Source organism: Canis lupus, chromosome 22 (assembly GCF_048164855.1).
Source record: "Canis lupus baileyi chromosome 22, mCanLup2.hap1, whole genome shotgun sequence".
Taxonomy (NCBI): Eukaryota; Metazoa; Chordata; class Mammalia; order Carnivora; family Canidae; genus Canis; species Canis lupus.
In genome coordinates this window covers 3,198,162-3,212,103 of record NC_132859.1, presented here as the reverse complement: position 1 = coordinate 3,212,103, position 13,942 = coordinate 3,198,162, and the positions used below count along the sequence as shown (strand labels likewise).

The following is a 13,942-nucleotide window of genomic DNA, read 5'->3' as shown; positions in this document are numbered from 1 at the left end:
AAATAAAATAAAATAAAAGGTCTCACGTTATAAAACCTCATATCCCAACAACAACAACAACAAAAAAAAAAAAACGATGCCTCCAATACAGGGGAAATATTAACATTCACAGCATTCATGGACAAGAAAACTTTTATGGATTGAAATTCCCAAAGAATTAAAAACGCAAAAATGGTCCTTACTTATTCAGTCTGTCCACATTCTTTAGCAACAGACGGCAAAACTTACAAAAATACCAAGTTTCGTAGACCTGAAGCTTCCACAGAGCACAGCAAATATAACTCATGCGTTACTATATCAAGTCAAGCAAAGAATTCAAAGGCTGGTCTTACTTTTTGCCTTCTCGCTCTTCCTCGAGGGTCTCCATCGAAGGCGGGTCCGATGCTCATCCAGGTAAAAGAGCCGGACTAGCCCTTTGGTTCCACGTTTCAGTTTGATCATCTGAGTCCCAGACTGCATCACACTCATGCATCTTTCAACTGCAAAAGAGATGAGAGGATTTTCAGCTCGTAGTGCACATGCAGACTGGCGTTCAGAAAATTTACTATCAAATAAAACCTCGGATTCACTCCCCAAAGATTCCAAGGGCCAGAAGACAAAGTTGGTAAAGGTAATCTGGAAAGAGCTACTGGGGAATTGATTTTCCAGTCTTAGGTTAGTAAAAAGCCTTCCTGATTGAAATAAAATTGTACTTCCAGATAAACAGCGCATTAATGCTACACAAGGCCATCTTCTGTCCTAACTGGCAACATGTTTTTTGGTATGAGGCTAATCATTTGATGCTTGGATGTATGTCCATAAAGCATTTCTCAGACTTCATGGTAAATCTTTTGAGCTTCTATATAGTCAGCTCTAAAAACATGTCAATCCTTTAAAATGCAATCAACTAAAACAAGATTGACAAAATGTTAATAATTTTTTAAATTGAATAACGATTACTGATGGGTTCGTATTATTGCATTTTTGTGTACATTTGAAAACAGGATATGAAAACATTTAAATAAATAAATATGAAAATAAATACCATTTTTAAAATGTGATCAGAAAAATAAACACGTATTCACAATTCAATATAAAACATTTGCTGATTAATGAAGTAAACTGCTAAGATTTTCCACCTAGAAGAATAACTTAGTGATTGAATTCAGGCACTGTCCAAATCTCTCATTGTTCAAGTTGAAACTATCATTTAAATTCTCTCTGCTTTGAGAGGAACCTTGTTAGAAGTGGGCATCTGGGGACGCCTGAGTGGCTCAGTGGTTGAGCGGCTGCCTTCGGCCCAGGTCGTGATCCCAGGGTCCTGGGATCGAGTCCTGCATCAGGCTCCTGCAGGGAGCCTGCTTCTCCCTCTGCCTGTGTCTCTGCCTCTCTCTCTGTGTCTCTCATGAATAAATAAATAAAATCTTTTAAGAAAAAAAAAAGAAGAAGTGGGCATCTGTCAGTGTTGCCTGTTTCCCCTTCTTAGTAAGAGTAAGTAAGTAAGTAAGTAAGGGGAAATACCCCTTTCCCATTTCATGTGTTTTTGGTGGCCTATCAATCACCCCAACTAAGAAATGCACACCTGACTAACTTAAGCTAAGAACAAATGTAACTCCCTTCCAAAGAACACAAATCCTAAGCTGTGCATCAAAAGGGAACAGAACGGAGCGCTGGAGTCGCCGCGCGGCAGCTCGCTCCCGGCCTGTCTCCGCGCTCCCTGCTACAATGAGCTTCCTCAAAAGTTTCCCGCCGCCCGGCTCGGCATGGACCGAGGCTGTGCTGAAGGGCAAGGGCCTCGGCACCGGCACGCTCTGCACCGCGGAGAGCCGCCTGTCTTGGTTAGATGGCTCTGGATTAGGATTCTCACTGGAATACCCCACCATTAGCTTGCATGCGGTGTCCAGGGACCTAAATGCCTATCCACGAGAGCATTTGCATGTTATGGTGAATGCTAAATTTGGAGAAGAATCAAAAGAATCTGTTGCTGAAGAAGAAGAAGACAGTAATGATGATGTTGAACCTATTGCTGAATTTAGATTTGTGCCTAGTGATAAATCAGCATTGGAGGCAATGTTCACTGCAATGTGTGAATGCCAGGCTTTGCATCCTGATCCTGAGGATGAAGATTCAGATGATTACGATGGAGAAGAATATGATGTGGAAGCACATGAACAAGGGCAGGGGGACATCCCTACATTTTATACCTATGAAGAAGGATTATCCCATTTAACAGCAGAAGGCCAGGCCACCTTGGAGAGATTAGAAGGAATGCTTTCTCAGTCTGTGAGCAGCCAATATAACATGGCTGGAGTCCGGACAGAAGATTCAATCAGAGATTATGAAGATGGGATGGAGGTAGACACTACACCAACAGTTGCTGGACAGTTTGAGGATGCAGATGTTGATCACTGAAGATGATTTATGCTGCTGTGGGATTCTGCTCATAACTAGGAAAGGACTAAAGAACTTGGTGCCTCTTCTACTGTGGAGTGGGTGTTGATGAAAGTCTTTTTCCTTCTCCAAAATTTACCTGAACCAGTTCTTTTTTTGAGACAGACTATATACTGAGACAAAAAGTTGTCACCAGCAGAAGAAACTATGACCTTTATTAACAAAGGTGAATTAACTTAACCAAGAGGGTATTTGTAGTTTATCATCTACCCAAAACTTTTGTGTATAGGTATCCTCTGAGTAGGCCTATAGTTCCTGCTTTCACTATATGCATCTGCTGTAACCTGGCAGGCCTATGTGGTGAGAATGCGCAGGTGCTTGAAGACATAGGTAGACTGGATGGGAAGGAAGGAGGCTGAATCTAAGATATATCCTTTAGAGCCTAAGGATTCCCTTACCCCTTAAAAAGAAAGACAAAGAGATCTCAGAGAAATCCTGGCCACTGCTTGTTCTTCACAGGGATTAGGGTCTCTTTACTAATTTGGGATCCAGGTTAATTCATTTAGGCATCTATAGAGAGCCTCTTGGGAAATATCCTAGCCACATGAAATACCACTAATATGGATGCTTCTGATTAGCTTTTACTTCTTTCACCATGTTTCACCAGTCTGTTTTGTTATAACCTCTTAGGTTATAGCCTTTAATTTCTAACCTCTTAGGTCAGTTTCCATAACAAATGGAATTGGGATGAAGTCCTCACAGTACTTCAATGATAATTGTTTTGTCTTTGTAATAGTTTAACGAATAAATCTAGGTTTTCTAAAAAAAAAAAAAAAAAAAAAAGGAACAGAACTGGGCCATTACGATGGCCAAGACTTAAGAGATGCTCCTGCCCAGCCTCCCAAAGATGCCAGAGTTGTTACAGTTAGCCTTAAGGCTGACATTTTCCGCTTGATTCTGCAAGTTATTCAATACTCTTTCAACTACTTTCTTATTACGTTAGCCAGAGATAGCATCTATCTCGCCAACTAATGCACAGGTACATATATAACCACTAGAGCACTAGAAACATCTGGCTCTGAGCACCTATCTTAGCAAGCTGTTAGAAACAAATAAAAGAAACACAGAAAATAAACTTCAACAACATGAGACTTCAGCTTTTTTTGACCAAGTATTTTGCCTTTATCAGGAGAGATAACATGCCCTTAAACTTAACATTGTACGTACAGAGCACTCACTAAAAGTCACTTCACCATAACCAACTTTCACTCTTCCCGGCATGAAGAGCTTTTTCTTCTCCAAAGAAATCAAGGAGGAGCTGCATAAAATTAAGTATGGTTTTAGGATCTGATACTATAAGGAAAGTGAAATTATAGGTTGCTCTTTCTCATTTTGTATGACACATCAAATAACCAAAAATAATTTTAAAGACTGTGCTTAAGAAAACAAACACACAAAACTTAAAATACTGCCTTTGATGCACAGAGAAAAATTTGAGATTCGGTTTCACACTCATTAGTAGTCACCCACCCTGAGTTCGTTTGGGTAACAAAAGCCCGATTTGAATTCTTGGCAACCACATTGACCATCTCACACCACTAATTAGAGGGAGAACAGTGTCAGTGTATCGGAGATAAAACCAAGTCAAACCAACACAGCCAAAACTCCTAGGAAAACCTGAGAACTTGACCGACCACTGATAATAGCAAGTCACATTGGGGCTTCTAGCTGACTCAGTTGGTAGAGCATCTGACTCTTGATCTCAGGGTTATAAGTTCAAGCCCCATGATGGGTGTAGCAATTACTTAAAAATAAAAATCTTTTATGGGCAGCCCGGGTGGCTCAGTGGTTTAGCACCGCCTTCAGCCCACGGCATGATCCTGGGGTTTCAGAATCAAGTCCCACTTCGGGCTCCATGCATGGAGCCTGCTTCTCCCTGTGCCTCTATCTCTGCCCCCCCCCCACCTCTCTCTCTCTCTGTCTCTCTCTGTCTCTCATGAATAAACAAGTAAAATCTTCTTTAAAAAAAACTAAAATTAAAAATAAAAAAATAAATTTTAAAAATCTTTTTAAAAAATAATAATTAAAAATATAAAATAGTAGGTCACATCAATAAACAGATGTTCACAGAGCAACTCCTTGCTCCAGGCGCAGGGCTATGTAATGAGGTAAAGCAGAGAACAAGGAGATTTTGTCTTTGACTTAAAGAGGTTAAACTTTAAGAGAATAAAACATCTAAAAGGATAATGTATTAATGGTAGTTTAGAGCTGTGGTCAAGAACAGAGTCTGAATCTAGAAGCCTGGGATAGAATCCCAGATCTGCCACTTAACTAGCTATATGGCTTTGGACAAGTTACCTAATCCCTGTGTGTCTCCATTTCTTTACCTATAAAGTAAGAATAATAATCTTGAAATGTTGTTGAGGATTGAGGAGTCAGCTCTTGTAAAGTACTGAAGACACTGGCTGGCATATATCGTAAGCACTAGAAATGGTAGCTAGCTACTATTATGGTTTTATTGTTGAAAACTTTAAAAATAAATGCCAAGTCTAATGTGAAGACAAAAATACTGGGGGATTCCACAGAGAAAGGAGAATACAGTGGGCTAGAGGTATGCTCAGAGGATAGGGAGGGATGGGTCCCCAACTTTGGAAGAGTGTCTCTCAAGGAAGTCGACAGGATATGTGATTCCATGGCCCAGACAAAACTAGGCTGTAGGAAGCCGGGGGTAGAATAAGATCTTAACCGACTAGCATGAGAGATTCACTAGACATTTCTGAGCAAAGGATTGGTGGAATTAAAAAAAAAAAAAAAAAAAAACATAATTCAGGAAGATGTTTCTTTGGGAAGAGAGAATGAAATAAATTATTTAAGCCAGAGTGGAAAACTGAATTGACTATACTATCAAAGATCTAACAGCAAGCACTGCCTATACATCTGACATAGTGTCCTCGGCTTGTTCACACTTACTCCTTCTCTTTCCTTTTCACAGAATCCCCACTTTTTTTTTTAACCTAAAATGCAACTGCTATGCCCATAACATCTCACTACTTTAACAGGAAAAGCACAATGATATAAAAGTGCAATCAGTCATTTGAGCTAATAAGTACCATCTACTATTTAGCAAAAGTATCATTCAGAGAAACCCAAATATTTTAGAAAGTAGGATTCAATCCCTCACTGAGGAAAGGCATATATATAATATATTAATATTCAGGGATGCCTGGGTGACTCAGTGGTTGGGCGTCTGCCTTTGGCTCAGGTCGTGATCCTGGGGTCCTGGGATCGAGTCCCACATCGGGCTCCCCACAGGGAATCTGCTTCTCCCTCTGCCTATGTCTCTCCCTCTCTCTCTGTGTCTCTCATGAATAAATAAATAAAATCTTTCAAATAAAATTTTAAAAAATAATAAAAATATATAAATATTCACTAGCTTCACACTGATCCCACCAGCTCAGCCATGGGCTGACTCCAGCTTCATCCACTGCAGTAAACAAGCATATATGATTGAAATGTATTTGCAGAGCTAAGATCTGAAACCCTGTGCTACTTAACTTGTTGATGTCGCTCCTGCACGCTCCTTATCACATGGAAAAGCCATTTAGCTAGAGTCAAAATGAAAAAATCAAGTCCAGGGGAGTCTTGGGAGTGAGTCACCTAAAGTATTTCTCCCTCCCTCAGACCTCACTGTGGACAAGCCACTGAGATGTAAGGCTAACCAGAGAAAGAACATCCTCAGTCATTCTTTGTAACTCATCCAATGTTGGAGGCAAAAATATTCTTCCAATGTCATCTAGATCGCAAAGTGTTAGTTTAAGCCAATTTTCTTTATGTTCTGCCTTCGGTAGAGACAGATGACCGTAGTTGCCACCCACATAGAAGTCATTCTTCAGCCATGCTAGATCAGTAGATTCCATAAAATAGCCTGAGAAACAAGGGAACAAAGGAAGACTTCCAGTGGCAGGTACACAAGGAAGAGTAGGTCCAGGGGCTGAGAATGATAAAACCTCATCACACATATTCCCAGTCCTGGAAGGTGTCTGGGAAAGTCTGCAAATGCAAGTCACAAATTCAGCTAGCTACCACCATCCCAATGATTCCACATTCTGTCTATGGTAGCCTTAATATTTTTTTTAGAAAAGAAACTTATTTTGATATAATGCAGCCGTATTCAGGGATATTAAAAGAGAAAAACCCATAACACACATAGTGTTTTCATCTATTATACTCCAGACCTTGATATGTACCCAAATTTGACATACTGGTTGCAATTATGGTATTTAGGTCATTTGGCGCGCTGCTGCCTTTTTTTTTTTTTTTTTCATTTGTATAATAAACAGTTTTCCATGTTTCTACACAGTCTTAATAATTATCATTTTAAAATGGCTGCCTAAGAGAATAGCATAAATATTTAAAGAACAGAACAGATGAGCAGAAGACTGTATTTCTAACTTTATTACGTAATTAGAGTTTTAAAACCCCTCAACGGAGTTTTATCTGTAAAATGAAAAGGCAAAGCAAACCGGTCTACAAGGTCCTTTAGAATTCAATTCTTTAAAAGTATTAAATCAATTTCTGCCATAGTCAGTTTAAAATAAGTAAATATCCTTAAGGGTTATCAGTTCACTAAAACCCTCAAGCAGAAAATGCTGGAAAAAAAGTATTTCTGATTTGAAGTATAAGAGAGTATATACCATAGGAGGAGAGATTCCCAACATTTCCACTAAGTATATATGACATCTAAGAGGGTTTAACTCTTTAAGCCATGCTTGAATTAGAGGTCATCACATTCTGGTAGGAACGTCGAACACACCACCTGATGCTAATTTTTTAACAGCTTTACTGAGGTATGATTTATATATACGTTAAAATACATCTATTTTAAGTGTACAATTTAATGACTTTAGTATATCTACAGAGTTGTGAGCTGATCCTATTTTAGAACATCTCCGTCACCCCAAGAAGAAACCTCATGCCCATTTGCTGTCATTCCCCATTTCACACACAGCCCTAGACAACCATTAAACCTACTGCCTCTGTAGGTGGGTCTTCTCTAGATAATTCACATAAATGAAAATTCTTAATCTCCAGTCTTATGTATGTGGCTTCTTTCACTCAGCGTATTTTTGAGGTTCCTATGATGATTGCATGCTTTTCTTTTTTTTTTTTTCTTTTTTTTTTGTCTTCTCTTCCCCCTCTCTCACATCACATTAAACTCTTCCTCTGCCATTTTAGGGTAAAAATGCCCCGGATAGGAAACTGTTTGAACAAAATGACATATACATTTGTTGAAGGATTTCTTTTGCTTCAGTGCCCATGGTTCTTGGTTATACTGCTTCAAAAACTGAAGAGGCACACCAGACGAAGAGTGGTGGGCAGCAAAGCAAAATTTATTGAGCGACAGTGAAGTTTACAGAGCCATAGTCCAAAGCTCCTGAAAAGGAAGGGATCCGAGAGGGTTGCTAATGGAGTTTCTATGTGTAGGGATTTTTATGGGCTTATTGGTGGGCTGTTTTAAACTGATTAACCCTCCATGAGCCTGTCACCCAATCAGGTTTTTGTCATCTACCTATCACATGGGAAAGGGTGGAGGGCTCCTTCCAAGGTGGTGGAAAACCCTTTTAAGGATGATTGCCTTTTAGGGTGGGGGCCCCTTGTCCCTGCCTGCCTGTCTTCCGACAATCCTGCATTACATATACACAGTGGACTACTATATAACTGTAGAAAATGATAAAAAAAAAAGACCTTTATAAACTGATAAGGACTAATTTCTCAAAGACAGTAGTAAGTGAAAAAGGCAAATTATAAAGCTTTGATAGATAGATAGATAGATAGATAGATAGATAAGTTATGCTACTTTTGTGTAACAAAAGCTTGGGTATTTTTTTAAAGATACAAATATTCACCTTTTAAAAAGAAACACAAGAAGGATAATCCAGACAACAATGAGGCTTGTTACTCACAAGGGTGGGAGATAATCAAGTGGAAGGGATAAGGGAGTGATCTCTCTTAGTGGTACATGTTCCAAATTAAAATTAAGTCGGTAAGAATGAGAAGGAGGGGAAACCAACATAGAAAGTAAGCCGAAACACCCACGCACTCGGATTCGTGTCTGTGTTTTGCATGTTTGTGTACCCATGCATGTGTCTACACACACACACAAACACCGGCATATATTTCCTAGCTCTGTTCTTTAAAAGGCCAAGGGGCAACATCACCTCCAGCAGTAATGAGCCAAAGTGGGGCCTCACTCATTCTCGGCTCCGAATGTCACATCAAGACCCGTTCTCACATACGGGGCCAAAGGCAGGCCTGCGCTAAGGCCACACAAGAATGTCACTGGCGCTCTTTTGTAAACACATCTATTCTGGGACAGTGGTCACCAAACTGTGCGTGACCAGCCCAAAAAAGTCCAGGTCCTCTGCCAGAGAGTCTTTCAGCAAAAGGTACATGAAAAATGTGAACTGATTTCTTGCCAGCTTCCACGGATTAGAGTGACTCTGAGTGACGGAAAGGGATTAGCTTCTGAAAACAATTCCTTGTCTATGTGGAAAAAAGTGCCAAATAATGCAGATAATGTGTCTCTCAAAGGAAGGAAAAGGAGATTTCCTAGAATCATCAGAGCGGAAGAAAAGGGTACGTTACATTCTCCGCACAGGCCCAAACCTATTTTGGGGCCCATTACACTGTAAGCACTGAAGCAGCTTGCGGATGGGCCCTGCACCGGGTCGACACGGGCCACAGGCCCAGGAGCAAGAGGAGAGGGGACACCAAGGGTTCTGGCGCGGCCTCTGTCACCAACAGGCTGCGTACACTTCAGAAGGTCACAGGATAGCTCTGAATATCTCACTGCCCTCCACCTAAAAATGCATTTTTCTCTAAATTCTGCAAAGTGTACAAAAGAGCTGATCTAGCTCTCCTAGGTATTATTTTGTCTTTCAAGAAGAGAAAATTCTAGTACATCCAAAAGCCTCTCAGAATAACTTTAAAGGGAGAAAAAAAAACTGATTAACATCTGGATATCTTACTAGAGACATGAATTTTTAAAATGATCTTTATATAAAATATAACTGCTCTTCACAGGGAATGGCTTCCCTTGAAAAGCTCTTCCTTGCCAGCAGTTGAGCCTTAAAGTCAAATCATACCAGCTTATGAATAAATGTGCTTACAAACAACCACGAGAGGCTCCACACTTATCAAGTCCATGATTCTCCCCCGCGAAGAGCAAACAATGCGGAGTTCATTGATTTTTCTTTCCAATGCTTAAATCACTCTTGTGGAGAAGATAAGATTATTTGAAAGGTTTTCAGAAACTAATTGGTCAGCAGTGACATTGTGGAACTTGTTTGCAAACCTTATATGCACGCAGTCAATATGCCTGCAAAGGTGATAAACACATATGGGGGATTCAGATCAAAGCAAGGGTGAAATCAGTAATTTTTAAATGTCAGAACCTTTTTCTTCTATTTTGTTAAGGCCTTCCACGTAACACTTTCCTTTTTAATGAGATCTATTTTGTATTCAACAATGGTTTCTGCTCCGTAATCATTAGCCCAGGGAAACAAATGAAATTCAAGACAGAATTCATGACAATATGACTCTGTTGGTTTTATTTCATGTTACCCCAGGAGGGAGGGGGATACAAATTAATTTTGAGATTCTAAATTCAGTTCCATCTAATATGGTTTTTTTTTTTTTAAGATTTTATTTATTCATGAGAAACAGAGAGAGACAGAGAGAGAGGCAGAGACACAGGCAGAGGGAGAAGCAGGCTCCATGCAGGGAGCCCGGTGTGGGACTCAATCCTGGGACCCCCGGGTCATGCCCTGGGCCGAAGGTGGTGCTAAACCGCTGAGCCACCCGGGCTTCCCACTTCCATCTAATATGTAGAGTTTTCTGCCTCAACATAAGATAAGGAATGGCGGTGTCGTCACCACTTCCAAATGGTTATGAAATAAATGCATATAAAAGAGTAGAGATTTTGTTCCATAATTTTTCAGTGATATGACATTGTGTTGGATATTTGGAAGCAAAATTCCCAAGCCACAGTAAATCCTGGTCTTTACTTACAGGGACTATTGCTATCTAACCAGGCTTTCCCGTGGTTCTCCACCCTGGCCGTATATCAAAGTCACTGAGAATTTTCCTAGAAGTGTTGAGCACAAAGCCCTACCCCATACCAGTTAGGTCACCGTCTCTCAGAACGGGGCTGAACATCTAGGGTTTTTTTCTTAAGTTTGTTTATCTACCCAGGGGCTCTACTGGGAATCCAGAGTTAAGACGACTGACATATTATCTCAATTATTCCTCTAAATATCCCTGTGAAGTAGAGTTATTTTTTTTAAGATTTTAATAACTTTATTTATTCATGAGAGACACAGAGAGAAAGAATGGGAATCTGCATTTTAAAAGCTCTTCCCAGGAATTCTGAGGCCCATTTAAGTTTGGAGACCACAGCTCTGGGCACCGTCACTGCTTTGCTTTGCTTTGCTTTGCATGTGGTCAAGGGGACCCAGTTTTCCAGGCACAGCACTGGGCCTTAATTGAGTCACCTAAATAAAGAAGCAAAGACTTACTGTTCAGTGACCTGTTAGGGTATCAGCACAAAGTTTCTCCCCCTACTGATAAAATATGAAATCTCCCAATTAAAGCAAGGTTAAAAAGATATGAAATTCTGATATTCAAATAATCATTCACAATTGTTTTCTCTATAACCTCTTGCGTCCTTGGCGGCTGCTCAATACGTCACCATCTCAGGCCTATTATCGCTCGCTCGTAGATAGCTGCTGAATAGGACAGAGGTGTTTTCTTAGTTCTGAGCCTTAGGGACCAATCAGCGTTTGACCTGACCTCACCCACACCCCATCCAAAACTTGAAAAACCATCTCTACACAGAGGCTACACATACTAACCTGAGAAAGTATTTGCTGAGGTGGTTAATGTCTCATTCGTTTCTTAAAGTCGCTGTACACACCTTCCTCCGGCCTCTCACATTTAATCACATTTTAAGAGAGTGTCTCTTCTGTACGCCAACAAATTCATATACCCCCTGGTAGCCCTAGTAGTCCCCAGTTCTTACACTCAAGCCCCTATTGCCTTCACTAACTATGGTTTAATGGAGTCAATTCTTTTTTTCTTCTTCTTCTTTTTTTATTTGGTCAAAAACAGAAGAAAAAAAAAAAAGACAAGACTAAAAAAGCTTAACTGATTTCATGTAACCTGTCCTGATTTGGTCCATTGAGGTCCTACTTTAAGGCTCTCCATCAAAGAGTCAAATAACAGAAAATGGAACAAGAGATCACATTTCTCTGGAAAACAGTGTCCCTCACTCTGGGCCTTTGGGGCTCTCAGGACAATGGCCTCTCAGGAGGTTTCAGAGACCACCTGCTGAGCTAAAGTGGGCCTGGTGCCTTCTGGCCACCGCCTGTTGGAAATCAAGTTATATGGCATTTAAAGCAGGCAACTTATTTCTGGGGCAGGTGTTTTTGTAGGGGGAAAAAAATCCATGCTAAAAATCACAAAAATAGATCTCTGTGTGGGAAAGAAAATGCCTGGGAAAATCCTCTCAGGTTTATTTTATTACAAAAGTCATTTGTCCTCACCCAAACCCTGGTTCTAATACCATAAGCTTCATTTTTAAAAAAAAAAATTTAATACCACATAAACATCACTGAGTAACTGAGCATTCACAGCCTATTAGCAGGAATTTTGATTGGAGTTGCTATCCGAAATCACTGCACTATAGATCTTAAATCACTTTTTTAAATAGAAAAATCTAAAAATGGAAGAAAATGAAAAAAATAAAGAATTGAAAGCATCTTTGAAGCTAAGTTGGCATATATAATCAGAGCAGATGTGCTATAAAGTTTTCTAAATAGTCAATCCCAGAAAAAAGGCCAGCATTAAAACCATAACTATCTGGATACAAGAATTCTTGAGTCTCTCTCCATTCAGAAGTAATTGCACACACTGACACACACACATGTATGTGCACAGAAGCATTCACATACTTCTTTAAGCAATGCAAGCCTGACTACACCGAGCAAGAGTAAAGAGTTGAAAAGGGGCACAATTCCCCTATGATTGGTGGAGTAGTTCAAGTAAATTTTGGGAAGCATATAAGAATTGACAAGGATCAGAAAAAATGTCACGGAGGACAGAGGGAATGGTAGGGATGGGTCAAGAGAGTGAGAAGAATGAAGCAGGACAGTGGCAGTGACAAGAAGTAACTGGAAACAACAATTTTGATGGTGAAAGAGAGAGATAACAAGAAAGAAACAGAAGATAAGAAAGAGCTGTAGTCCAGGAGAAAAAGTAAGAGGCGGACACAGGAAAAATGATGACCACCCAGTAGCCACCTTAATGTCAGAAGTATAGGTTGCAGAGAGAATCATACATGACATTGGTAGGTCAATGAAATCAGAACATCTATGTCAGCCTTTACAGACTCTACAGTTTTTAACATACAAGCAATGCCATATAACGAAGTCTGTCCTCCTAGAAGCTTTTCCAAAGGATTCCACACTTGCTATAATGTACGCAAAGGACAGAAGTCATAATGGAAAAGGATGAAAAATTTAACAACATGCAAAATTAAGTAAATCATAAACAAAATTCAAAGAGCAACAGGCTAGAAGAAAATATTTGCAAAGACACATAATGGATAAATGACCACTATCTATGATATAATGGGTTTCTACAAGTCAATAAGACAAAAAATAGCCCAGTTAAAAATAGGCAAAAAAAGTATAAAAAGACAATTCACAGAAGAAATGACCAATACAAATACAGAAAAAAGATGCATACTGTTGCTCATGATTAAAAGAGTCAAGGCAAAATAGTATCCTGTCTAAATAAGCACCAATTTTAATGTTATTAATGTCATTGTGGATGAAGCTGTGGGGCTGACAATAAGATTATAAATTGGGTGACAATATTTGAACCAGCTTGGCAATATTATCCAAATCTAAAAGAAATATGCATTTTGACCTTGCAATCCTAATACCAGGGACCTTACAATCCTAATACCAGGGATTTGTCCTGTACAAATACCGGCAGAATGAAGCAAAGAGAGAAACAATATATGGCTAATTACTGCCACCTTGTTTGTAATTGTTTTAAAACAAACTAGAAAAAAATAATAAAAAATAATAAAAATAATAAAAAATAAAACTAATCTAATGTTCATGAGGTTAACTATAAAATAGTAAAGAAATTATATAGTAATTAGTAAAGAAATAGTAAAAATATATATATATAATTATTTAATCATAAAATTAAATATCATGGTATCATTAAAAAAAATCATAGATCTAGGGATCCCTGGGTGGCGCAGCGGTTTGGCGCCTGCCTTTGGCCCAGGGCGCGATCCTGGAGACCCGGGATCGAATCCCACGTCGGGCTCCCGGTGCATGGAGCCTGCTTCTCCCTCTGCCTGTGTCTCTGCCTCTCTCTCTCTCTGTGTGTGACTATCATAAATAAATAAAAAATTAAAAAAAAAAATCATAGATCTAAATTTGCCAAAATGGAGAGCTGCCCAAGACATGTTATTAAGGGGGGGGCGGGGGGACTA

The 13,942-nt window shown here is 39.5% G+C and overlaps 1 protein-coding gene and 1 pseudogene across 7 annotated transcripts in view; one reads left to right on the top strand and one right to left on the bottom strand.

The window, feature by feature from the left end:
* The window catches only part of PLCH1 (phospholipase C eta 1), a 203,346-nt gene that overhangs the window by 81,843 nt on the left and 107,561 nt on the right, over positions 1-13,942 (bottom strand). For all 7 annotated transcript variants that reach the window (XM_072792195.1, XM_072792194.1, XM_072792197.1 and 4 more), the window contains one exon: positions 333-479. In XM_072792195.1, the coding sequence (XP_072648296.1) occupies positions 333-479 (147 nt within the window). The remainder of the gene's footprint in view (positions 1-332; positions 480-13,942) is intronic.
* Positions 1,705-3,149, top strand: LOC140614411 (methylosome subunit pICln pseudogene; annotated as a pseudogene).